The sequence below is a fragment of the Pelodiscus sinensis genome, chromosome 1 (assembly GCF_052426305.1).
Source record: "Pelodiscus sinensis isolate ZL-2025 chromosome 1, ASM5242630v1, whole genome shotgun sequence".
NCBI classification, from domain to species: domain Eukaryota; kingdom Metazoa; phylum Chordata; order Testudines; family Trionychidae; genus Pelodiscus; species Pelodiscus sinensis.
In genome coordinates, this window is record NC_143052.1 from 215,055,693 (window position 1) to 215,080,534 (window position 24,842).

The 24,842-nt window shown below is 42.6% G+C and overlaps 2 protein-coding genes across 5 annotated transcripts in view; both read right to left on the reverse strand.

Moving 5' to 3' along the window:
• Positions 1 to 4,009, reverse strand: part of BEND2 (BEN domain containing 2) — a 40,182-nt gene extending 36,173 nt beyond the window's left edge. The window contains exon 1 of the mRNA XM_075914011.2: positions 2,895 to 4,009. Within this exon, the coding sequence (XP_075770126.1) occupies positions 2,895 to 2,907 (13 nt within the window). The 5' untranslated portion in view covers positions 2,908 to 4,009. The remainder of the gene's footprint in view (positions 1 to 2,894) is intronic.
• A 10,263-nt stretch (positions 4,010 to 14,272) lies between these two features.
• Positions 14,273 to 24,842, reverse strand: part of NHS (NHS actin remodeling regulator) — a 364,610-nt gene continuing 354,040 nt past the window's right edge. For all 4 annotated transcript variants that reach the window (XM_075914037.2, XM_075914029.2, XM_006113361.5 and 1 more), the window contains 2 exons: positions 24,661 to 24,787; positions 14,273 to 19,054 (listed from right to left, as the gene is read on the reverse strand). In XM_075914037.2, coding sequence (XP_075770152.2) covers positions 18,409 to 19,054; positions 24,661 to 24,787 — 773 coding nt within the window. In that variant the 3' untranslated portion in view covers positions 14,273 to 18,408. The remainder of the gene's footprint in view (positions 19,055 to 24,660; positions 24,788 to 24,842) is intronic.

Below are 24,842 nucleotides of genomic sequence, written 5' to 3' on the forward strand. Positions count from 1 at the left end.
CATTAACAAAGGAGAAGTTTACAAAGCATGTTGGGTGAGATTTTCAAAAGTACTTGGCATTGACCTTAACCAATCAACCAAACAATGAAGGTGCTAATGGTTCTTATCAGCCTCTTGTAACTAAGCAACACTACACCCCCAGTACACCTACCACTGGGAGTAGCTGTAGAGTACAGGTGGGGCCAGGCTGGTGGTTTGGAAAAGCAATGTGTTCCCCCACCTAGCTTTCCTACCACCCATGGATCAGTGCTTGTGAAAATTTCACCCTTTACATTTGAATATTCAGTAGCACTGAAAACAAAGATTTGTTGTGAAAATATAATTACAAAGTGTTAGGCTCAATATTATCAAAACAAATCAATAGACATACCATACTTATTTAATTTAACATTTTTTTATTATTATTAGTAGTAGTAGTAGTTGTTTCAAGTTTTTTTTCAGTACACTAAATATGAGGAATTCAGGTTTGCCTTTGTACAACAAACTTTTCTCAATGAAAGTTAAAAGCATTTAAAAAGACAGAACGGACTGCTTCATGACTTCTGTTAACTGCTCAACATGGTGTTGGGATACAGTTTTTAAATGTGGAGCTCTTCCTTGATTTCCTTCAAATTTTCCCTACATGCTTAGGATTTGTATTAGACCAGCTTGTCCTTTTGGTGGCAGGCAGCTGGATATGGTATTCTCTAGTCTAGAAGCAACCAATACCAATGAAGCTATTTATTGATTTAAAAGATGGATGGTACACTAAGCTTCTGACACACAAGAATGCTGGCAAGATATCTGTTTCCTGGCCCTAGTCACATGATTACAGTCATATGACAGGGGATCATACTTCACTGCCCTTAATAAGACGCTGTACCTTTCTTAGGAATGCAGCATGATGCCTTGTGCATTGTTTACACAGGCTCAGGATCTATTTTTGAATTCTCTGTTTAGCTACATTGTGTACCTCCAGTAACCTGTACAGCAACATTTAGGGCTTGTCTAGACTGCATTCCTCTCTCCAAAGAGGAATGCAAATAAAGCAGATAGAAAATTCAAATGAAGCGTGGATTTACAAATCTCATGCTTCATTTGCATAATCACGACCGAGCACTTTTACTTACAAGGTTTTTCCACAATAAAACAGACTATGGGGGACTTGCAACACAGCCTGCTCCAGAGGTGCCTGGAGACCGACCCTCTGTGGGGTTTGCTACAGAAAGGCTGATTTTCTAAACTAACACTTTCCATTTCCTATCACTTTATAAGACCCTGTTTTTAGTTGCTTATAATTTTGCTAACTTCAAACATTTGTGCTGAAATTTCCCATCAATTTTGAGAACATCTCAGTAGAAACAATTTGGCTATTTCTTAAAATGAGTTTGTGGAAAATGTTGCTGCAAACTTATTAAAGCTTTCTTACAACTATTTAAGATGATTCAATATGCCTTGAAAAAAGAGTCTTTGAAATGTGTAAGGGAGCTGACTTTCTGACAGGAATGTTGACTTTATAGAATGTATGAAAGCTACAAAAATTTGACCAAGTTACAGGCCTTTGAAAAATCATATCATGTACACACTGGCTGCGTCTAGACTGTCTACATTGGCTGCTTGAAATTCCGCAAGAACACTGATGATCTCATATAAGATTGTCAGTGTTCTGGCGGAAATACTATGCTGCTCCTGTTCGGGCAAAAGCCCTCTTAAGCAAATGCTTTTGCGCAAGAGGGCCAGTGTAGACAACGTGGTATTGTTTTGCGCAAAAAAGCTCGGATTGTGAAAATGGCGATCGGGGCTTTCTTGCGCAAAACCGCATCTATATTGGCACGGACGCTTTTCCGCAAAAAGTGCTTTTGTGGAAAAGCGTCTGTGCCAATCTAGACACTCTTTTCCGCAAATGCTTTTAACGGAAAAACTTTTCCATTAAAAGCATTTGCGGAAAATCATGCCAGTCTAGACGTAGCCACTTAGTACAGACGTAAAAGAGTTCAGCATTTAAATTCTCAAAGGTCCCATGTACTGACCATACTCTGGCCTGGGGCTTTAGCTGCTCAACAGGACTTTTTGTGTGGCTGTTCCTCCCAGTGGACCAGGGGCCACTGAATATAGAAACAAGAGAGCAGAGCGGCTGTCCCATGTGTGCTCTCAATGCTCCCACCCAGAAGCCACCTGGAATGCAGAGGGTAGAGGTGTGAAGGGGCAAAAACAAAGTTGCAGGTGGAGTGGAGTGGAGTTCGGGAGGAACAGTAGGGGCAGGCAAGGGTAATGGGATTAGTCAGATCTGGGATCAGTCACTTGGGATTCCTTTAACAAAAACTGTGTTGAAAGAAAGTTAAGGTGGCAAATGAAGCACTGGAAAGCTAAAGCAATGCGAGCACTGAGGCAGCCTAGGGGTGGAGGAGCAGCAGATCCTGCACCCACCAGCCCCACGCTATTCGGAAGGGGCAACACCCCCTCCCTTCCCCTCCACTCCGAACTACCCCGTCTAAACACACCCGCTGGGGGAAGGAGAGGAGAGGAGGGCGCCTCCAGCCCCCTCCCCCATCCTTTTGCCCCACGCGGCTCCGCACCACTTCAACCCCCAAGGCCAGAGCTCGAGCCCCTCCCCCCCATTTCGCAGGGCAGGAAGCCACCACCCACGAAGCTTCCCCTCAGTCAAAAGCCCCCTGCGCCGCTCGGCCGATGACGCCACTGACGACGAGCAGCCGGGAGGACCAATAGCAACAGCAAGGTCGGTCGGAGCCGGCCAATAGGGTGAGCCGCGGTGGGCGTGGACTGGCCGGCTCCGCAAAGAACGTTTTTTCGGGTCGCGCCGTTGCGAACGATGGGGGAGCGTTTCCTGCGCGCGGGCAGCTCGGCGCGCGGGTGGCGGCGACGGGGGCTGGAGACGGGGGCAGCAGGGCACTTACCCTTCGCGGCCATAGCGCTGCGGGGGGTGTCCGGGGCGGGCGGGCGGCGCGCAGGCAGGTGTGGCCGGAATGTGGCGTTGGAAACGGAAGCGGCTTCGCCGACGTGAGCAACAAACTGTTTTGAATCCGCGCGGCTGCGCAGTGGGCACGGGGGCGCGTCCGGCAAACGGCGTCCCGCCCGGGAGCGGCCCCAGGTCCTACGCCCTGCCGGTGGGGAGGGGAAGCCCCGCCCGCGGGTAGCTTCTGGAGCCCCGGTACCCACCCCCAGCCTCCCCGGGGCGAGGGGCTGGGACCGTCACAGTCTGCCCCGGGGTGCGCGTCTCGGGCCTTACCCCTGGCTGCCGGGGCGCCGGGCATGGAGGCTGCGCGGCGAGGCGGGCGCCCGGGAGGGGGGGGGCAGCAGGCGCGGGGCTGCCGCCCTGAGGGGGCCGGAGAGACGAGGTGGGCTGGGGAAACTATCTCGCCGGGGACTAACGGCTGTCGGCGCGAGACGGCCGTTTCCTGGCCTGAGCTGTGTTGCTCGAGAGCAGCTGGGCCCGCCCGCGTTCCTGCCCCTCGCCCAGCGGCCTGCGCGGCTACCCCACCGCTGCTCACAGCCCGCGGGAGACTGACACCCCCCCCCCACACACACACACAAAAGCGCCCGGGGTGGCTGTGGCCCTGCCAGTCGCTGCATTTCATGTAGGGAAAGGGGCAGCGTGTCCTCGCTGAACCTCACTGGCCACGTGTGGGAACGGAAGCGAGACCCAAGGCGAGTGGAAATGACTGAGATGAGACTGGACAGGCACAGGTGGAGAAGAGCAAGAAGGGACTGGAATCACCGGCTGTTAAAAAGAGCGGAGACAGGAAGGGCGTCTGAGCGACACTTCAAAGTTTAAAGCATGAAAATAGGCAAATTTAATGGAAGGCATTGACAAGAAAAATGCATTTCAATGACCAAGGGAAAGGACTTTTCCCACCATGATTAACAGAACACAGCATATCATGTTGTGGCACACTGACACCAAGGCATTCATTTTAACATTGTTATAAGAGTACAAAGGTCACTGGTTTAGTAGCTTTTCATACTTCACTTCCTTTTGGTGGCATGGCTTTTCGTCTTTAGAGCATAGACATACACTGTAATATGCCATCATTTCCAAGTCCTAGTTTGTGGGCCAAGCATTACATTTTTACAGTTAAATATTATAGGAATTTTGAGAGATGCAAGATGACTACTAGTTGTAAGAGTTTTAATTGACCCTGGAAATGTTTAATTGTACTTTAAGGACAACGAGCAGTCCTGTGGCACCTGAGAGACTAACAAATATATCATGAACTTTTGTGGGTAAAACATAATGAAGAGGGTTTTACCCATTAAAGTTTATGATATATGTTTTAGGGTGTAGCCGAGTTAGTCTGTACAGAAAAAAACAACAAATCATCTGGTATCTCTTTATAGACTTGACAAAACATGTAGATATCATAAGCTTTCGTGGGCACAGCACACTTCTTCAGATGATTGGAGGTTTTTTTTTGTGTTAGTCCAGTGGTCCCCAACACAGCATTTGTGTGCGTCCGCCAAGTGCTCGGGGCTGGCCTGGCCCCGGACATATGGCGCATGAGCTGTGCTGGAGCCGGCCTCAGGCACATGGCTCACGGTGAGCGCCGGCTCTGGGAGCGCGGCGAAGTGGCCGCCCATGGTCCAGGCACGCAGCGAATGGGGAGCGCTGGCCCCGGGTACGTGGCGAATGGGGAGTGCCAGCCCTGGGCATGTGGCTATGGGGGGGAGGGGCACCGTCCCTGGGCATGCGGCAAAGCGGCTGTCCGGGCGCGTGGTGCATGGGGAGCGCCGGCTCCTGGTGCACGCCAGCCCCAGGCATGTGGCTCATGAAGGTGTGGCATATGCACGGCCCCACCCCCTGGTGCATGAGTGGCCCCGCCCTCTGGTGCCCAGCAGGCAAACGGCCACGCCTCCTGGCGCCTGGCGATGTCAAATGGTTGGGGACCACTGAGTTAGTCTTTAAGGTGCCCAGGGTTGCCAGGTGTCTGGTTTGGAACCAGACAATCTAGTATTTGAGCTTTCTGTTTGGGAAACAAATTGAGAAAATATAAATGTTCCATATTTTCTAAATAAGATGTAATGTAGATTGTGATATAATGTCAAGTGTGTCCTATATTTTTGTTGAAACCAGCTGGCAACCCTAATAGGTGCCACAGGCCTGCTTGTTACTTTTAAAGTTACAGATTAACATGGCTACTCCTCTGAGATTAATTGTATTTTAGGTATGGATAGGGTCTTTTGTCCGTTTTTTTATTATGTTGGTAAATAGTGAAATTGCAGTAATGGGAGCCTTTGAAAACCTGTTGCAACTCTTGAGGTGTGACGTGTGTGGTTTTTGAGGAGATTTTTTTGTGGGGAGGCTGGACTATATGGAAATGTCTCCTTCACGTTTCAAATAAACCATGTAGATCACCTATTTTTTAATCAGTTCATATTTTTGCTTAATTTTTCAGATAGATGTTCTTAAGCTTACCGCAATTTTCATGTGCCTCACTTTCTCCCCTAAAGATTTAGCAAGTGTCAGAAAGATATCATCTAGGTGTAACATGATCGGAGAGGCACACTATTGCAGTAGCCTGCTCCTGAGCCACTTGAAGGGTATAAAATCATCCTTCTCTCTGTCTTTTAGATCTATTTCTATGTTACCAAATGACACTCCGGTCATCTGAAGAAGTGGGCTGTACCCACGAAAGCTCATGATACCATCTACATGTTTTGATAGTCTTTAAAGTGCTACCAGACTATTTGTTGTTTAAGTTTTTCCTAAATTATATGAACATCTCAGTATCCACACTGATGCTTTTATAACTATAATTTATGTTTTCAGACATCTCTGTTTCTCCCATTTAAGTATGAAACTCTATGCCGAAAGAATGCTAAGTAAAACCAGACTGTTCACCTTTAGCCCCTTTATTCTAAGATTTTCCTTGTGCCAGAATCTATTAGATGCAAAAGCCTTTCTTAGGAATAGTTGTTTCTCAGGAACATTCAGCAGCCTTCCAGAATACTTTCCTGGTTCAAATGATGGAAATATAAAGAACTAACATCTTAAAATTGCTTCCTGGCCTATATTTCAAAATAGATTTCCATTATTATCTATCATTTCCTCCTTTGAGATTTACACAGAAGGCCGTTATGTAGGGATAACATATTAATGTATTGAAAATGATTCCCCCAAATGGAAGTGACTCCCCATAATTTGTTCCCCACAACTTAAAGTGTTTAGATTTATTATTAATTCTTCTTATTATTATTAAGATTGTTAAATGTTTAGATTTATTATTATTATTGCCCCTTTAGAATATAATGTATTAGGTCATATAACTTAGAACTGTTAAGAATATAATCCTATGTAGCCAGAAACAGCCCCCCCTCTGTGCCCCAGGGCATGCTCAAGCTTGTGCAAGGGGCTGCTTGAAATTGACATTGCAGAGATACATTGTAACAATGCATTGTCAAGCCACTACTAACTCTGCTATGGGAGTCAAGCCCTGTAATTGACTAAGGGCATTGTTACATAATTAACGCCTGTTCTCTTTAAAACATTGTAACTTTACTCAGGGCACAGAGAATGTTTTAAGCAATACCACCCAGAAACTTTTGTAACTACAACTTTTATTATTATACAAAATACTGTATGAATGTATGAGAGAGTGCTTGGACGATGAATGAATGGTTCTAAGAGGTGCCAGCCTGAGAATACAGCAACAAAGGGCTGAAGAAGGTGTCAGGTGCCAGTGCAACCAAAAAGTGTCAAATGGAGAAAACCAAGTACTGGAGGTCCACCCGATGAGATCACTGACGAGCACCTGGCAGCCACCCTGAAGACATCAGCATGATGCAGCAATTTCCATAGACTGGCATGGGAAGAAATTCCTATAAGAACTGGACTAAAAAACTATGGAATCAGAGTCCAAGGTTCTGCTGCCAGCCTACCAGGAGCTTCAGATGCGCATCTGATCAGGACTTCGCTCCCCACTCCCATCACTTGTGTACAGAATACCTGGCCAGTATTCTGTCACAAGCAACTTCTAGGCTGGTAACTATAACAAATACACAGAACCTGAAAGAATGGATGAATGAATGTTTATATGTATAAGGGTTAAGTAGTTAAACAACGTTGTTTGCTTCTATCTTTTCTTTATTTTTTTTATATCTTTACAATAAATGTGGCTTTTTGCCTTATCCCCCTCATAAGATCCTGCTTGATTTTATTTGGTATAACATTTATGGATTCGTTTTCAGTAGGTAGCACAACTTGCTGATTACATATACTGCCTGGTTATCACATACTATGATATTTTTAATACAGTAGATGGAAGAACCCCAGACAACTAATGTCCTCTCCTACTTTCAAAGATGACATCCTGCTGTGAAGAGGAGGGACAGGTATGACTATTGCCTCTTGATGTTACTGCTTTACATAGCAGCTATCGGCAAACTTTTATTCTGCAAGCTTCTGCCAGCCTCTAAATTCCTGTCAAATTGAGATGTTGGAGCAGGTCTACACTGCAGATGTATCTTGGTATAGCTAACTACGTTGTTCAGGGGTGTGAAAAATCCATACCCCCCATAGCAAGTTATACTAACTTAATCCCGCACCAACATGCGGACAGCTCTATGACAGTTAGAGAGCTTCTGCCATTAACACAGTTACAATCTTTTGGGAAGATAGATTAACCATGTGGATGGGAGAAGCTGTCCTGTTGGACTAGGAGTATCTTCAGTTAAGCCAGTGGTCCCCAACCTTTTGAGGTTGTTGGGCGCCAGGGGGCATGGCCGTTTGCCCGCCGGGTGCCTGGGGGCGGGGACACTTGCGCGCCAGGGGGCGGGCCCCCCCTTGCCGCATACCCAGGGGTGGGGGTGGGCCCCCCTTGCCGCATACCCAGGGGTGGGCCCCCCCTATAGCCGCGTGCCCTGGGGCGGGGCCCCCTCCAAGGGCTGCGCGCCCGGGGCCGGCGCTCCCCCGCCGAGCGCCGCAGGGCCGGGGCCGGGGCCGGGGCCGGCGCTCCCCCCGCCGAGCGCCGCGCGCCCGGGGCCGGCGCTCCCCCCGCCGAGCGCTGCGCGCCCGGGGCCAGGGCCGGTGCTCCCCCCCGCCGCGTGCCCGGGGCTGGCGCTCCTCCTCGACCCCCCCCCGCCGAGTGCCGCACGCCCGGCGCTCCCCCCGCCAAGCGCGCTCCCCCCGCAAGTGCCCGTGTGCCATGTGCCTGGAGCCAGACCAGCCCCGAGCACCTGGCGGGCGCATTGAAATGCCCCCGCGGGTGCCATGGCGCCTGCGGGCACTGTGTTGGGGACCACGGAGTTAAGCACTACAGCTGATAGTGTTTTAAGTGTAGACCTGCTGTCAGTGGCAGCCTCTTGCCAGCAGGGGCAGTTCTGATGCTTCACTAAGGCATCTGATTTTGCAGTAAGACTCTCTTTTGAAATTAGCTCTCCCTGGGTTCCCCCTTTCCCTTCCTGCTAGCTTGCGAGTCTGAGAGGTAGGAGTAATGCAAGTCTTGTGTGGCTTTGGGAGCTGAGCCTGCTACAGAGACCCTTTGGAAGGCAGTTGGAAAATGGTTTTGGAGAGAGTTCTTTGGAGTTTAGCATGTGGGTATCAGTACAGAGAAGGAACCGATACAGAAAGACCTTGGAAGAGGGAGGCAGAGACTAAATGAGGAACTGGAAAGGTGAAGCAGAGCCTCATGAGGTGGGGAGAGCAGTTAAGTGTCAGAGAAAAGAGTTAGGGGGCTTTGCTTGACAGAAAGGGAGAATGTTAAGGGGATAGAGAGAAGACAGAAGTGGTGGGAAAAAGATTGGAATGGGGAGGCTATTACTGATGTACATTTTCTATAGTCAAATGGAGCAGATGGATGTTGAAAGAAGCAGAGAATTGCAGAGATGCAATTAGAAGGCAGATACCTGGGGAGGGAGGAAATATTAGGATGATTTTAGTACAGGTGTGACTATTTCTAAATGCTTTAAGTCTGGAAAGGGTTATGGGCATCTAGACTGACCTGTTGCATAATACAGGACAGAATTTAATCAAATAATACAATTTATGGGCTTGATAAATGAATTTGAGCTACAGCATATTTTTTTTTAAATATGTTCAATATTTATTTAAAGACTCTGGGTATATCTACAGTGCCTTCCTCTTTCGAGAGAGGAATGCAAATGCAAAGGAAAGAAATTGCAAATGAAGTGTGGATTTGAATTTTCTGCACAATCAAATTTGCATAATCGCATCCGGATGCACCTTCAAAATACCCTATTTTGAAAAAAGAAATGCTGTCTAGATGTGGTTATTTTGAAAGAAAACCCTTCTTTCGAAATTACCCTTACTCCTTATAAAATGAGGTTTAAGGGTAATTTCGAAAGAAGGATTTTCTTTCAAAATAACCACATCTAGACAGCGGGTTTTTTTTTCAAAATAGAGTATTTCGAAATAGTGCCAGGATGCAATTATGCAAATGAAGTGTGGGAAATTCAAATCTGTGCTTCATTTGCAATTTAATTCCTCTGCATTTGCATTCCTTTCTTGAAAGAGGAATGCAGTGTAGACATACCATAAGTGACAGAGAAGCCACTATATCCCTCAGTAAGTTGTTGCAATGGCTAATTATCTTCACAAAAATTGTGGAGGAGAAAGAGGGGAAGGTTTGAAGGGGAAAAGTATGCAGGCGAGGGAGATGAGTGGGATGAAGTTAGGTGGGAATTATTAGGGGCCTTGTAATGAAGGGATTATGCAAATAGGTAATGTATGTGAAAGGTGAGTCACTGTCACAAAAATGTTGAAAAATCCCTATCTACAAAGCATTTGTGCCGTTGGATCAGATCTTTCACAAGACTTTTCCTATACTAAATTAGTTGGCCCTTATCAAACCGTTGTTGGACACAAATCAAATAGGATTTATCCACTATACCTGGTTCTAAAATTTCTTGCTCAAATTCCAGAGTTTGGTACTCTTTATTTTTGGGCTGGTGCAGGTATTGCTGTGTGTATTTCAAATTACAATAAAGTAGGTTCTGTACTGACTACAACTATACTTTGGGCTTCAAAGCCTAAACAATGTAATGAATACTTAGACACAGTATTGTGCTTGCAGATAAGGAAAATATGAGAAATTACGCCATATGCTATATTTACATTACCAGATATTTTGATAATTCAATCAGCTGTTTTGTGGAGTGAAATACACATCATAGAATAGCAGTGTTTTAGTAGGATGAGCCAGTAGGAATCAGCATCTACACTAGATTAGCTTGTAAGGCCTAATCCATCTCTCTGATTTTGGTGGGATTTGGCTCAGTTCCCGATAGCGCACACTTAAGTTACATTTTTTTTTTAATTCAAAGAGAGGAGAAAAGAGACAGAGGAAAGGGATAAAGGATTCAGTTTGAGGTTCCAAGATTACCAAATGGTCATAGGCCCCATAATTAGTCCTTAAGGGACCATTTAAAAAGCTCATCAGCATCACCCCTAACATTCCTTATATGTTGTCTGTTCCATAATAAGCTGGCAAAACTATACTATCTGCCTAATTCTTTTTCTCACTAGAAGTTTAGTTCCGATTCTCATAACTCACACTTACTGCTTCTTATATAATTTGATAACACAGGTGAGCAGTCTAATATTCCCCTGTTCAGAATAAAATCAACGTATTGGAAGAGCATTAATAGAAAGCGAGGCTTCTTTGCTCGCACAAAAGTATTTTTTTAAATTACAAATGTTAAAAAGTGTATTTTAATTTAGCATCTTCCAACTAGGGATGTATAGGGTAAATCAGTTAAACAATTACCCCTTAAGCATTGCCTTACCAGCATGCTTACTGAGGTAACCAGTTAACCAGTGCCCAGCCTGGCAGGAGCGACCCCCCACCTGCAGCTGAATAATTTACCATTTGTTCAGGGTGTGAAGTTACTGCAGCTCTTTTTCAGTTATAAAAGGAGAAAATCCTTCCCCCTCCTTTCTTCTTCCCTTTCCTAAACTTGAGGAATCACCCCAGAAACTATTCTTGCCTCAGGAAGTCAGTGGTGTGGGTGCAGTAGTAAGCTAGCAGGGCTAGTTTCTGGACTTACCTTAGAAACCACTGAATTAGAAAATGGAATAGCAGCACTAGTAGAAGAACCAGTGGAGTGTTAGTTGGTCATTCCTTATTTAGAAGTTTCAGGGGGTAGCTGAGTTAGTCTGTACAGGATGAACTTTAAAAAATAACAAATAGTCTGGTAGCACTTTATAGACTAACAAAACATGTAGATGGTATTGTGAGCTTTCGTGGGCACAGGCCATGCTACTGCACCATTTTTTTTAGTTTATTCCTTATTTAGTTCTCCTATAAAAAGATCTGTCACCCCAACAGTTGTCATTTTATTTCTTAATATCTAAAAATAAGGAAACTTCACTAATATTTCAAATTGGTTCACCAGCTGAATAAAACAAATGTTTTGTAAGTTCAATCTTACTTGGATACTACTTCAAGACCACATTTGTAAGGGAAATTTTCATTCAGATGACTAGAATTTTAAATAAACTGGCTGAATTCCCTCATTTTTTCCATATGTTGTAGGTATCATTATTAGATTGTATTCTATATTTCAATACTTCTGCCATATGCATCTTTTTATTTTACTTATCCATGCAGAGTATCACAAAACCATCCATAAATTTAGACTAAACATTATTCTCTTGACACAGTTCAGAAAGGTTGATCATTTCCACCATTTCATCCACGAAAATATATATATATATATATATATATATATATATATATATAGTTTTTAAAATGCAAGGACTGTCATTGCATTAAATCGAGTGGGATGGACTTTGTCCTCTCCACCTTATGAGTCTCAAGAAGGTCTGATTGCAACTTCCTCCACCATAATCACTGCATTTAAATGCCAGCAAAATTTATGCTTTGAATTTTATTTTAAATATTCTGCTGGTTGATTACCACTTGCATTTCGGAATGATATTTAGTCCCGAGTTTGAATTTTCATTGCAACTGCAATTTTGTTTTAGGTCTTCCAAACAAGCAATCTTGCCATCATTTTTTTGTTTCCCTCCTCCATCCCCAAGCAGTGAACTAAGGCAAATCCAGCACTCTGTATACCGCATTTGCCTCAGTCCCTCAGACAAACATTTGCAAGATCTCAATCGAGCCTTCTTAAAACTACAATATTCACCTGGAGAAGTGAAGAAACAGATTGATAAAGCCAGGTGGGTACCAAGAAGTCACCTACTACAGGACAGACCCAACAAAGAAAGCAACAGAAAACCTCTAGTCAACTTACAGCCCCCAGCTAAAACCTCCCTCCACTTCATCAAGGATCTACATGAAACCAATCATAGATGATGATCCCTCACTCTCAGATCTTGGGAGGCAGGCCAGCCCTTGCTTATAGACAGCACCCGAACCTGAGGCAGATACTCCCCACTAGTGTCACATTCCACAACAGAAATACTGGAACCAAAGCCTGCAACACAGGTACCAATCCCTGCAACAAACCCCATTGCCAATTCTGTCCACACATCTACCCTAGTGACACCATCACAGGATCTAACCACATCAGCTATACCATCAAAGGCTTATTCACGTGCACATCTACTAATGCAATATATGCCATCATATGTCAACAATGCCCCTCTGCCCAGTACAGGCAGTCCCCGGGTTACATACAATATAGGGACTGTAGACTTGTTCTTAAGTTGAATTTGTATGTAAGTCGGAACTGGCGTCCAGATTCAGCCGCTGTTGAAACTGACCAGCAGCTGACTACAGGAAGCCCGAGGCAGAGCTGCTCTGCCCCGGGCTTCCTGGAATCAGCCGCTGGTCAGTTTCAACAGCGGCTGACTTGGGGACACCTGGGGCAGAGCAGCTGGGGTGCTGCCGGGTTGGTCCAGTAGCGCCGAGGAGCGGTGCTGCGGAACTAACCCGGCAGCGCCCTAGCTGCTCTACCCAAGGCGTAGGCGAGAAAAACCTGGTCTGCTGGGGGGGGGGGGAGGCGTACTAGCTGCGCCCCCCCCAGCAGACCAGGGAGACGCGGAGAGGCTTTTCTCACCGCGAAGGACGCGGGCGGCGGGACCGCCCAGACGCACCGCTGTCCCGCCGCCCGCGTACTCCGCGGCGAGAAAAGCCCCGTTCGTATGTAGGGATCCGACGTAAGTCGGAGCCACATAACTCGAGGACTGCCTGTACATCAGACAAACTGCAAAAGAATAAATGCAAACAAATCAGACATTAAGATTGGCAACATCCAAAAGCCAGTGGATGAGCACTTTAACCTGCCTAGGCACACAATTTTGGACTTTCAAGTTGCCATTCTTAGACAGAGAAACTTCAAAAACAGACCGAGGAGAGAAACTGTTGAGCTGGAATTCATATGTGAATTTGACACCCTGAACCAAGGTCTAAAACACATGAGCTGCGTCTAGACTGGCAAGTTTTTCCGCAAAAGCAGCGGAAAAACTTGCCAGCTGTTTACACTGGCTGCCTGAATTTGCACAAGAACACTGACGATCTAATGCAAAATTGTCAGTATTCTTGCAGAAATATTATGATGCTCCCGCTCGGGAAAAAGCCCTCTTGCACAAATGCTTTTGCGCAAGAGGGCCAGTTTAGACAGCTAAAAACTGTTATGCGCAAAAAAGCCCCGATGGCGAAAATGGCAATCGGGGCTTTCTTGTGCAAAACCACGTCTAGATTGGTATGGACGCTTTTCTGCAAAAAGTGCTTTTGCGCCAAAGCGTCCATGCCAATCTAGACGCTCTTTTCCGCAAATGCTTTTAACGGAAAAACTTTTCCATTAAAAGCATTTGCGGAAAATCATGCCAGTCTAGACATAGCCCTGGAGTGGTTTTCACATTACAGAAGGTAATTTCCCATTCAGGTACTCGGGCCTTCTCACCGCTGTTGGAGATGAGCCACATCCATTCTAATATAATTAGTACTGATGTCACAGTCCCATCTCTGTATCATTTTTCTTTTGTCTTTTCTTTTTTTCTTTTCAGCATTTGAGGAAGTGAGTTGTAGCTCACAGTTTATGCTCAAATATCCTAATAAATTCATTAGTCTTTGAAGTGCCACAGACTCCTTGTTGATTTTGCTGAAACAGACTAACACGGCTACCTCTCTGAACCCTTTAAAAACCCTCTTAAAGTCAATGGCAGTTTTGTCTGGATCAGGATGATAGGATTTTGTCCTCTAGGAACTAAAAATTAAAATTCAAGGAGAAAAAATAATAGACTGTATGAAACGTGTATTGTACTTAGTAACTTATCTTTTTAAACGGCTACATTTGCAGGCAATTGATCACAAACAGCATTTCATTGCAGTACAATAAAGAGAATGTGTGGTTTAATTGCAGTCACGTTTATTTGCAGTTTCTATACACACTTTCTAGGTAATCAAACTTTTTGGGCACATTTTTGAGAGGGGTTCACAATGAAACTCACTGATTTTACTAAAAATAAATACAAGACTTAAAGTGTTGCACAGCTCTAAAATATACAAAGGCTTGGATTTAATGTAAACTTTGAAAACATTTTTACAAAAGAAACCATCTTTGCAACAATTTAAAAAGTTCATATTTACAAATATTACAAAAATACAAAATGGATGCAAGTCCATAAACCATTGTCTTTTCTGCCAGCATGAACTGGTGCTAGTACCAAAATAGTTACACTGTAACCTTCTTAATTTTTTTAAGTTTTTAAGTCATAACCTACAGTATTTCTCTAAATCTGCCACCATTGCAGCAAATGCACTCAATCACTGACCTTTGGCAAAAGCAAACATTTGCTTTCTTTGCTACAACTATTCCATGTCCTCTATGCTTCCACAAAACAAAAAAAGAAAAAATAGTTATTGTTCAGACACAAACAGCTGCATAATTCCCCAAAACCATTTCCATAACATCAGTGCAAACAGAACTATAGATTGGAATGATAGTTCACACCTAGTGTAGCATTGTACCCTGTTAGAAGATATGTTATTTTTGTTCTAAAGCTTGTCTTGAGTATTTAAGAGATATACCCCACTAAAGGAGTTACTTTTCATTTTTTTTCTGCTCCCACACTTGTGATTGTGAATTATTTTTCTCGTAGTGGATTTACAATCCAGCTTCATTTGGGTTTAAATCTGTTAAATAGAAAATAGAAAAACTCTGTCATAGATTTTAGATTAAACAAAATAAGTAAAACTATATTTGATGTGATAGTTCTGTGAGCATTACATACAGAGGGTATATTACTGCCTCATAATTTATCTTTATTCTATATCTATATATATATGATATCACTATTAAATTAAATGCTTAGTTTGTTAATAAGTGATATCAACTTATTAAAGTCAACTCAGCTGTTTTCCATATAAATTTTAGAATGACTTTTTAAAGCACATATATCATCTCTAAGGATATTATAAAAGGGCTGCTAATATATATTTTAAGGTAAATGACCTAAGATGACTGAATAAGATTGTTCTGTTTGATTCATCGACTTCATTTAATCATGTTTTTCAAAGAAAGTATTTTGAGATGTTGAACATGTCCTGGTTAAAAACCTACTAATTCATACATTTCATCTGCTTTACACTCGGGTTTTCATAACTAGTCTGTTAACACAAGCAATGAGGCTTATTTCCAAAACCTTAACCTACTTATTTCATTAAACACCTCCAGGTTTTCCTAATGTTTTAAACCATTTTGCTCATTTAATTCTCGCCTCCGCAACACACATACCCACATGCACACACTGACCATAACCCACGTACTGTATGCTATCTCACTGCATAGAAGGGTGGTAAGAAACTCTGAATTATATTTTTTGTGGTGTACACTAAATAAAATAGGACATGTTCTAGTGGGAAATAACATTCTATTTTTGTTGTCATTCTAGTTTATTCAATCATTCCAATTTTAAATAGAACTTTTCTATTTAAAACACGATTTACCTTATTAAAAAAAAAAACCTCTGCCTGATGCATTGTACAGGATGAGCCTCCCAAATCCTCTTGTCTGGTAACAGCTGTGGTCTGGCAGAGCCACAGAAGTTGCTGGACCAAGGAGATCTGCAGGTCAGGAGCTAGCTGTGAGAACGCGCAGTGGCTGGGCCAGGCAGCAGAGCTCCAGCCAGGCTAGGGAACCCCCAGCGGCAGCAGGGCCAGGTGGCGGCCAGGTGCTCCCAGGCCACGGAACCCCAGGGAACCCCTGGCAGAAGCAGGACTGGTAGGTGGGTGGCCCCAGTGGCAGCGGGGCCAGGTGGCCCAGGAGCCCCGGCCAGGGAATCTAGGGAATCTCCAGTAACAGCAGGGCTGGGGTGGCTGGATGGTCCAGCAAGGGAACCTCCGGTGGGAGCGGGGCTAGGTGGTGGTGGGGGAGCCTTGGCTGTGGAGTCCAGGGAATCCTCAGTGGCAGTGGGGCCAGTAGCAGTCAGGCGGTCCCAGCCAGAATTCTGGGGAACTCTGGCAGCAGCCTGTGGGCAGTGGGGTGGGAGCCCAGCCTTGGGAGCTCCAAGGAAAGGAGCCTGAGATTAGGGCAGCCAGCAGGGGAACACTGACCTCTCCTGGTTGGGTAAACTCTGTGGTTCAGGAGCCCTCAGGTCTGGGGGAGCTGGACCAGAGAGGTCCAACTTGTATAAGTAAACCTAAGCCAATGAAACTAGTTTCACATATTCCACTTCCCTAACATTGTTTACTTATGCTTGAAGCCAGCTTTTGATTGATTTATTTAGTACCAAACTCCATTCTTTCTGTCATCCTACTCACTGTGTCCTACTGCAAATCACATTCCTTCCTAAAAGCTGTACTCTGCATTAAACCGTACCACGTTCAGAAGCATATTCTAGTGTAAGCAATACCAGTTGCTTAAATTTTGGACAAATAGGGCCTGATTCTCTACTTGGCTTAAGCCATGCTACACTGATGTAAAACTGGTGTAACAAAAGGGAATCAGGCCTATCATTTTAAACATTGATTTTATTTTGTTTAAATTAAAGGTATAAAACAACTTGTGGTTTGAGCTCACAGCTACAATTTCTTTCAGTTTTAAGTCAAGAAAATTCAAGTAACTTCAAGTAATTCAGCTTTTGTTTCCCTGCCTTCATTTTTATCAAAGCATTTACTCTGATTCATCTCCTTTCCCGCAACCCATCACATTCCCCCCACCCTGTTAATCATTTCTGATACACCCAGACAAAACTAAGCTGTATGTGGCTGGCATAATGAACCAGAGCATTCCCTATTTAACAATGAATATAAATAATGCGTATACACATTTATTTCCCAGTTTTTCACAGTGTCATTTCTGTAAATATTTAGGTAGCATGAATCTCATCAGCACAAAGAGAAAGCTTCACTGAAAACTCATTGCAAATATTTACTGATAAATCAGCGGTGCTTGTTGCATGCTTATAATTTATTTGTTTCTTTTAAGAATCAGAAACTAATCATGTTTAAAGATTATAGTTCTCAGGTTATGACTGTTATGTATCCCAATAGCCTAATAAGAATATGAAAATAAGTACTATTTCCTCATATCTATTCTCTCTAATGCAATCCATGTCAGAATAAAGGGCTAAGAGATGCTGTCAAATGTGACTGCTTGGGGCTTTGCATTAGAAATGATTTTGGTCTGTTAAAAGCATGCTTTCCATCCCTACCAATTACCACATTGCAACTCACAGCTGCACTTTACAATTTATTTGTTTTGAGCTAAATTTCGAAAGACAAATGGTTATTTTAAAATTAATTGGCTCTTAATTAGCCTTAATATTTCATTAATTATCATTGAGTTTTTTCATACAGTTAGAATTCAGATGTGAGGCTTTTTGATCACACTGAAAGTGGTATTGGTGGACATGTAAATATGATGTTTGATATGAAAATGGTATTCACAGAATACAGTTAGTACATTTTACTACTTTTGCCTTCTATAAACAAAGTTGTAATGCAGTAAATTATTTGTTACGTGTCCACTTTTTCTGATAATCCTATTTACAGATTTTTATCAAAAATATGGTATTTACATGTGTTTTGTTAATTTTTTCTAAATTTTGTTTCCGTTCATTTTAGCGTAGAAAAATACCAATCCTTAAGCACAAGTTCATGTTTTCCCTAGAGAAGCACTACAGTGAGAGGTTTTGTTTCTAAATGGGCAACTTAAAAAAGTTACTTTTTAATTCTGAGAAAATTAGATGATTTTGAAATCGATAGGGACAACATAAATGAGAGAACATTAAATGAAGCTAAAGGTAAACAGAAGAGTCATAGCATATATTTCTACTTTTTAGAAAATGTAATAGTTAGCTACAGCTCTACATTTCTGTTTTCCCAGCATTTTATAAACACAAACACTTGTAAGCATTTCTATTGCCCTGCAATTGTTTTGACTGCTACAGAGTTGGCCTGTTATAGTCACATCCTTTTAAAACCCCAGCAATTTCAGAGTTTACAAGTTTCACAGTCAACAGTGGGGCTCTCGAGCTTAGGCAGCTTATGTTGAACTCTGAGAAGACCGATCGTCATGAGGGCTGCCATCTGAATTTTCAGTTTCTCCTTCTGAGATAGCTTGCATTGGTGTATTGTACAGCCTACAGCGTACACTGTAACGGCTACTGCTGGCTGCAGGAGGTGCCCGGGAGCGCCCTACCCTTGAAGATGCAGATGTAGAAAAACTCTTGGAGGAAAAACCATCTGCATTAACTCTAGGGGAGCAAGGAGACAAGGGGGATAATGCTTCAGGAGTAGTTGATGCCTGGGAAGTCTCATCAGTGTTTTGAGGTGAATCCACAATTAGCTCATTGGAAGATTTGGGCAAAATAGGGCTCTTTAGTATCTCAGTGGCTGACATCCTATAGCTAGAATCTGATCGACTGCCCTTTTTAAGGAGCAGTAGCTTAAATTCCTCGTTAGATGTGTTGGACTTTTTGGCATTCCTGTAAATAAGACCTGGAGACCTCTGACTGCTTGTTGGGGCTCCTGTATTGCTGGCGGGTGGCACGCTGCTGGCAGGTGCTGTGCTGCTTGAAGGTGCCATGCTGCTAGCCGGTGCTGTACTGCTAGCCACAGATGAAGCTCTCAATCTATTTCTTACAGAAAGCTCCCCCGAATCTTTTCTCCCAAGTACTTTCCTTTTTGATCTGTTAAAATCAAAGGCACAAATGTTTGTATGGTTTTCACATGGAATAATACATAGCATTGCTACAGCTCTTTACAGCTTCATGGAAGTAGGCACCTATTAACTGATGAATCCACACCAAGTAATGTAGGTTAATAATAATAATTAAAAAACTTTGAACAGCATGTAAGAATTGTACGTACATTAGACACTATTTACAGAGAATAGCTCCTGTCCCACTCAACTCTGCTAGGTCCAGTCTATACAGTTTATCCATAATATGGTTTATACAAGTTTGGGGATAGTATTGACTAATGCAACAAAAGGTGACATTGTTTTGGCTCCCATTCTCTAGCAAGATCCATCAGATCGAATCCACTCTAGTGGCAGAAGAGTTAGTGACAATTTGTCCCTGCTTCTGAATATTGATATATATGTCTTAGGTTTAAACTATTAGTTTTAATCCATTGTAGCTGATATTAGAAAACTTCAATTGTACTTTAGTTGTGATGGAAAATTTTAATTATCAAAAAAATTCTATTTCTGAAATGTTGGCTTCTCTTAGGTGTCAATATCATAGCAATTCATAAGAACAGAGCCAGTAGGCAGAAGGCAGAGATGATTGTGAGTATTTTGTTCAGGAGATATGCATGTTAACAACAACAATGAATGGCTGTAATTGTATTTGTAAATTGTCTTATTCATTCCATAAAAATATTCAAACTGTTGAACAGCAACACAATACCATATTATAATGAAACAACCTTTAAAATTCCTTTTCAAATATTAACCAAAAAAGTGACTATTAGCTCAGATAGAAAGAAGGAGAATAAAGATCCCAAATAAAGAGCCAAAAATTGTTATGTAGTTGTCATCCAGACATACATTTTTTCTGGAAAGTTTGGTAAAAATCAAAGTTTTAAGATTATGGTGGTTTGAAAAAGCTAGTTTACTTTGAAAATAATTCCTTGTCTTTTTGACCTATCATATGTAAAGCAATATTTATAAACTGATGTTCTTCTGACAACCTATTTCTGAGTTAGAGGGGAAATGAGACAGTGCAAGAGTTTAGGAGGATATACAGAGAAAGGGAAGAGGAATTGGGAGAGACATGCAATGGGTTAGGGCTCTTTGGAGCTGCGATGGATAAGGAGGAGTGCTGGCCTTTTTTGAACATCCCAGTATTCAGTAACCAAAGGGTTAAACTCAAGTAGCTAGAAGTTGTTGGCAGGGAGCCAGGAAAGCCAATGGGGGAAGATGTTGAAATTTGAAATGAAAGGAATACCTGCTTGCTTTTCTTCTTTGTGTGAGTTTTAAGCCAGGTGTTGGGGGGCACAGGGACAAGGTAAACTGAACCAGGCAGAACTACATACCTACAAAGAATACTGGGCATGGAAATGGACTGGACCTTGAAGCATGGATCAGTGAGTAGACAGGGAATGGAATGTCTATTTAGACGCTATCAGATTATTTTCTTTGTTTTGTTGTTTGGTTAATCTTCTCTCTGACAAGTCCTTGTTCCCCCCTCCCCCATTCACATTGTACTTAAGGTGTATCCTAGGGATGAAATTTCTCTGTGTTTTTAAATTGTTCATTTCTCAATTACTTTAAAACACCTAACAACCAAGTATGCTTTATCATAGAATAGTAGAACTGGAAGGGACTTAGAGAGGTCATCAAGTCCAGTCCTCTGCCCACATGGAAGAACCAAGCACTGTCAAGAACATCCCTGATAGATGTCTATCCAGCCTGCACTTTAATATATTCAGTGATGGAGCTTCCACAACCTCCCTAGGCAATTTATTCCAGTGTTTAACCACCCTGACAGGAAGTTTTTCCTAATGTCCAACCTAAACCTCCCTTGCTGCAATTTAAGCCCATTGCTTTTTGTCCTATTATCAGAAGTCAAGGAGTACAATTTTTCTCCCTCCTCTTTGTAACACCGCTTTAGATACTGGAAAACCACTATTATGTCCCCTCTCAGTCTTCTCTTTTCTAAACTAAACAAGCCCAGTTCTTTCAGTCTTCCCTTACAGGTCATGTTTTCTAGACCTTTAATCATTTTTGTTACTCTTCTCTGGAGCTTCTCCAATTTCTCCACATCTTTCTTATAATGTGGTGCCCAGAACTGCACACAATACTTGAGGGCTGTGTCTACATTGGCACCCTTTTCCAGAAAAGGGTGCCAATGTAGACACAGCCCAACTGAGGCCCAATCAGCACAGAGTAGAGTGGAAGAATGACTTCTCATGTCTTGCTCACAACATTCCTGTTAATGCAGCCTAGAATCATTTTTGCTTTTTTTGCAATAGTGTTACACTGTTGACTCATGTTTAACTTGTGGGTCCACTATGACCCCTAAATCCCTTTTGGCAGTACTCCTTCCTAGACAATCACTTCCTAGTCTGTGTGTGTGAAACTGAATGTTCCTTCCTAAGTGGAGTACTTTGCATTTGTCCTTACATCATACTAGTTATCACAGACCATTTCTCGAGTTTCTCCAGATCATTTTGAATTTTGACCCTATCTCCAAAGCACTTGCAACCCTTCCCAGCTTGGTATCATCTGCAAACTTAATAATCGTACTCTCTATATGTCATCATCTAAATCATTGATGAAGCTACTGAACAGAACTGGTCCCAAAACAGACCCCTGTGGAGCCCCACTTGTTATGCTGTTCCAGCATGATTGTGAACCATTGATAACTACTCTTTGAGAACAGATATCCAGACAGTTATGCACCCACCTTATAGTAGCCCCATCTGGGTTGTATTTCCCTAGTTTATTGATAAGATGATATCAAGTATATCTTTGTGTTTTGTTAATAAAATCACCTTTTTTAAAGGTGATGATTTGATTCTTGTGTCCTGGAGGGTAATAGTAGGTCTGTGTATGCATGCCTAAAACAGAGGTCAGCTATAAGAGATTGCAATGGTTTTTTTTTTTCATCTCTTTTTAAGCTTGGGATACCCCTCTGGAAGAAGTTCCAAGTGCTTCTTCCTGGGTTTAAGAAAAGGTTTTTTTGCTTAGTAGTGGTAGCATAGGTGGCTGACCTATGCTTCACTCAGAGTACCAGGGTTAAAGAAGAAGAAGATGGTAGCTACCTCTCAAGGCCAGGGAATCTGTGACCTTCGGGAACTTTTAAGCAGAAGCCTATAGAGGCAAGGTCTCTTGCGGCCCCCACCTCCTGCACTCAGAGTGCCACAGTGGGGGACAGCCTTGACAGGGGCATACTGATGGGTAGCATGAAATCATGTCTCAAAGTTGTGGTGCTAAAGAGAAGAAAGGTAGAACACTGATGGGATGGAATATGATGAAATGGAATAAAATAGGGCTGAAAAGTATAAAGTGCATGAAATGGAAGAGAAGAGAAAGGGTAAAGATAGTGTTGCAGGAAACTAGGGAAGGCATATATGATGTGCAATCCTCCATTGTCTCACCATCCACTACCCCATATTCCAGGATTATATAATTCCCACTGTTATACACACCTTCTATGGATTTTCTAATATTTAGAAGCAGGGAATCCTGCTTTGGTAGGCCATATGCACTCTGCTATTCTCTCTTGTAGCTTTTATATGCTCACCCAATTGAAGCTCTTGGCTTTCATTAAATAAACAGGAAATTCATAACTAACTGTTAAAAACAGTTAAATTTGAAAGTGTGTTTTAATGGAACTCAGCTAGCACCCAATGAGATTATATTTTCTATACAAAAATCAAATACCACTTTGAAAATCTAACTGTCTGAAAGTCTGGAAATGCATAATTAGGGGGATGCCACCAGTCTCCCACTGCACATAATCCTTCATCACTCCCAATAATATCAATAAAGCAAAACTTAACATGATTAAGTCCATCCTGAGGATACATCTAGACTACTTTTCTTTTCAAAAGGAGATATGCAGATTTGGCACTAATTTGCATATCTTCTTCTGATCACTTTTTTGAAAGTGAAAGTAGTTTGGATGTGGGGTTTTTTCAGAAAAAAAACCCCTTTTTCGAAAAACCACATAAACTTCCTTTTTTTAGGAAGAGCATTTTTTTTTCGAAAAAAGGTTTTTTTCCCCCAAAAAAGCGTGTCCAGACTACTTTCACTTTTAAAAACCCTGCTTTCGAAAAAGCGATTGGAAGATGATATACAAATTAGTGCCGAATTTGTATATCTCCTTTTGAAAAAAAAACCCGTAGTCTAGACGTACCCTCAGATAGCAAAATACTTGATGGGCGTTGGTAGGCTGGCATCCCTACAGGGGCAAAGATCTGTGGTTGCATGTGTTTTATCGTAGTTCTAGGGGGTAAAGATGAAGGAGTAAAAGGTATGCTATGTTAGATGCCTTAACTCTTCGTGTTCTCACTTTTGCCATTTTGTGCAAGATATGAAGAGAGTTAGCTTACCTCACACACAGCTTTGTGGTTTTTAGATTTAGAAAGCATTGCTAACCCAGCAATGGCTACTTTGTGAAAATGCCCATCTGGTGCTGTAGTTCTCCTTAATTGGCAGAACAGTTTGAAAAAGAACAGGATCTTCAACATTGGTATTTGTTGCTTTTATGAACACCCCAGCTTCAATTCTGAACTAGCTGAACAGTTTCTCAGAACTCTTTTTTTGACAAATCTACAGGTATTGCTTCATAGAAAATCCTGATTGTTATAAACAGTCGTCTCCTTCAGCTTACCATGACTTAAACCAACAGTTATGACAAACAGACCTAACAATCTTTTTGGTTAATTAACAAAATAATTACATAATCTCAGTTAGGGACATAAAAGGTTACCTGGTAAGCCTCACCCTTAATGGTGAGGTTTACCGGTACTGGTTAACAGGTAGGCGCTAGAGCAGCACCCTGCCCATGTTGGGCAGAGGGCTGCTCCAGCCCTGCAGGGCACACTGGAGCAGCCCCTATCTGTGGCAGGCCTGGTCGGTCCCCTCACCTCCCACTCAGGTTTACACGCTGGCTCCCTGAGAGTGAGACCGGCTGGCCTTGCTGACCCTGTTCCTGGGGAGATAGCTATTTATACACAATGCATGTAATCATTATGATTTTTAGTGGCTACATGGTTACATTTTTAACCACATTTTTACATCCCTACTCTCAGCAGCTCCATCAAACATTTTTTACTTTTTTCACTTTGCAGGAGATTGTATTCTGTATTCACATAGGATGCATCTACACTGCACCGTTATTTCGCGATAACTAGCATTATTTTGAAATAACAATGCAAGCATCTACACAGCCATTCCATTATTTCAAAATTATTTTGAAATAATGGATGGCTTATTCCAAAATCTGTAAACCTTATTCTACAAGAAATAACACTTATTCCAAAATAGCTATTTTGAAATAAGGCATGTGTAGACACGCCACTGCTGGTATTTCGAAATAGCCCCTCACTCGGGCCATTCTAAATTATTCCTCCCCAGTGCCTCCTGGGACTCTAAATCAAGATAGCACTGTTACATTAGGGAAGCCTGCCTCAGACGATTTTTGAGGTTTCCCTGCAGTGTAGATGTGTTATTTCGACATAAGCTATTTCGGAATAACTATTCCAGAATATTTTATTTCGAAATAAGTGTGCAGTGTAGACATACCATAGCTAGATTACAGTAATAGTAATGCTAGGTCACCTGTGAATGACTGCAAATAGATCCTCTGTAGTGCGAGGTTTGTTTGGAGACACAAAAGCATCTTCTGCTTCAGTCTGAGAATCTTCACTTAATGGTGAAATTATGGAATCATCACTTGGAGAAGATTCTTAAATAAGAAAAGAAGGAATGTCAGATGCTTGCCACACTTCACAGTAGGACTA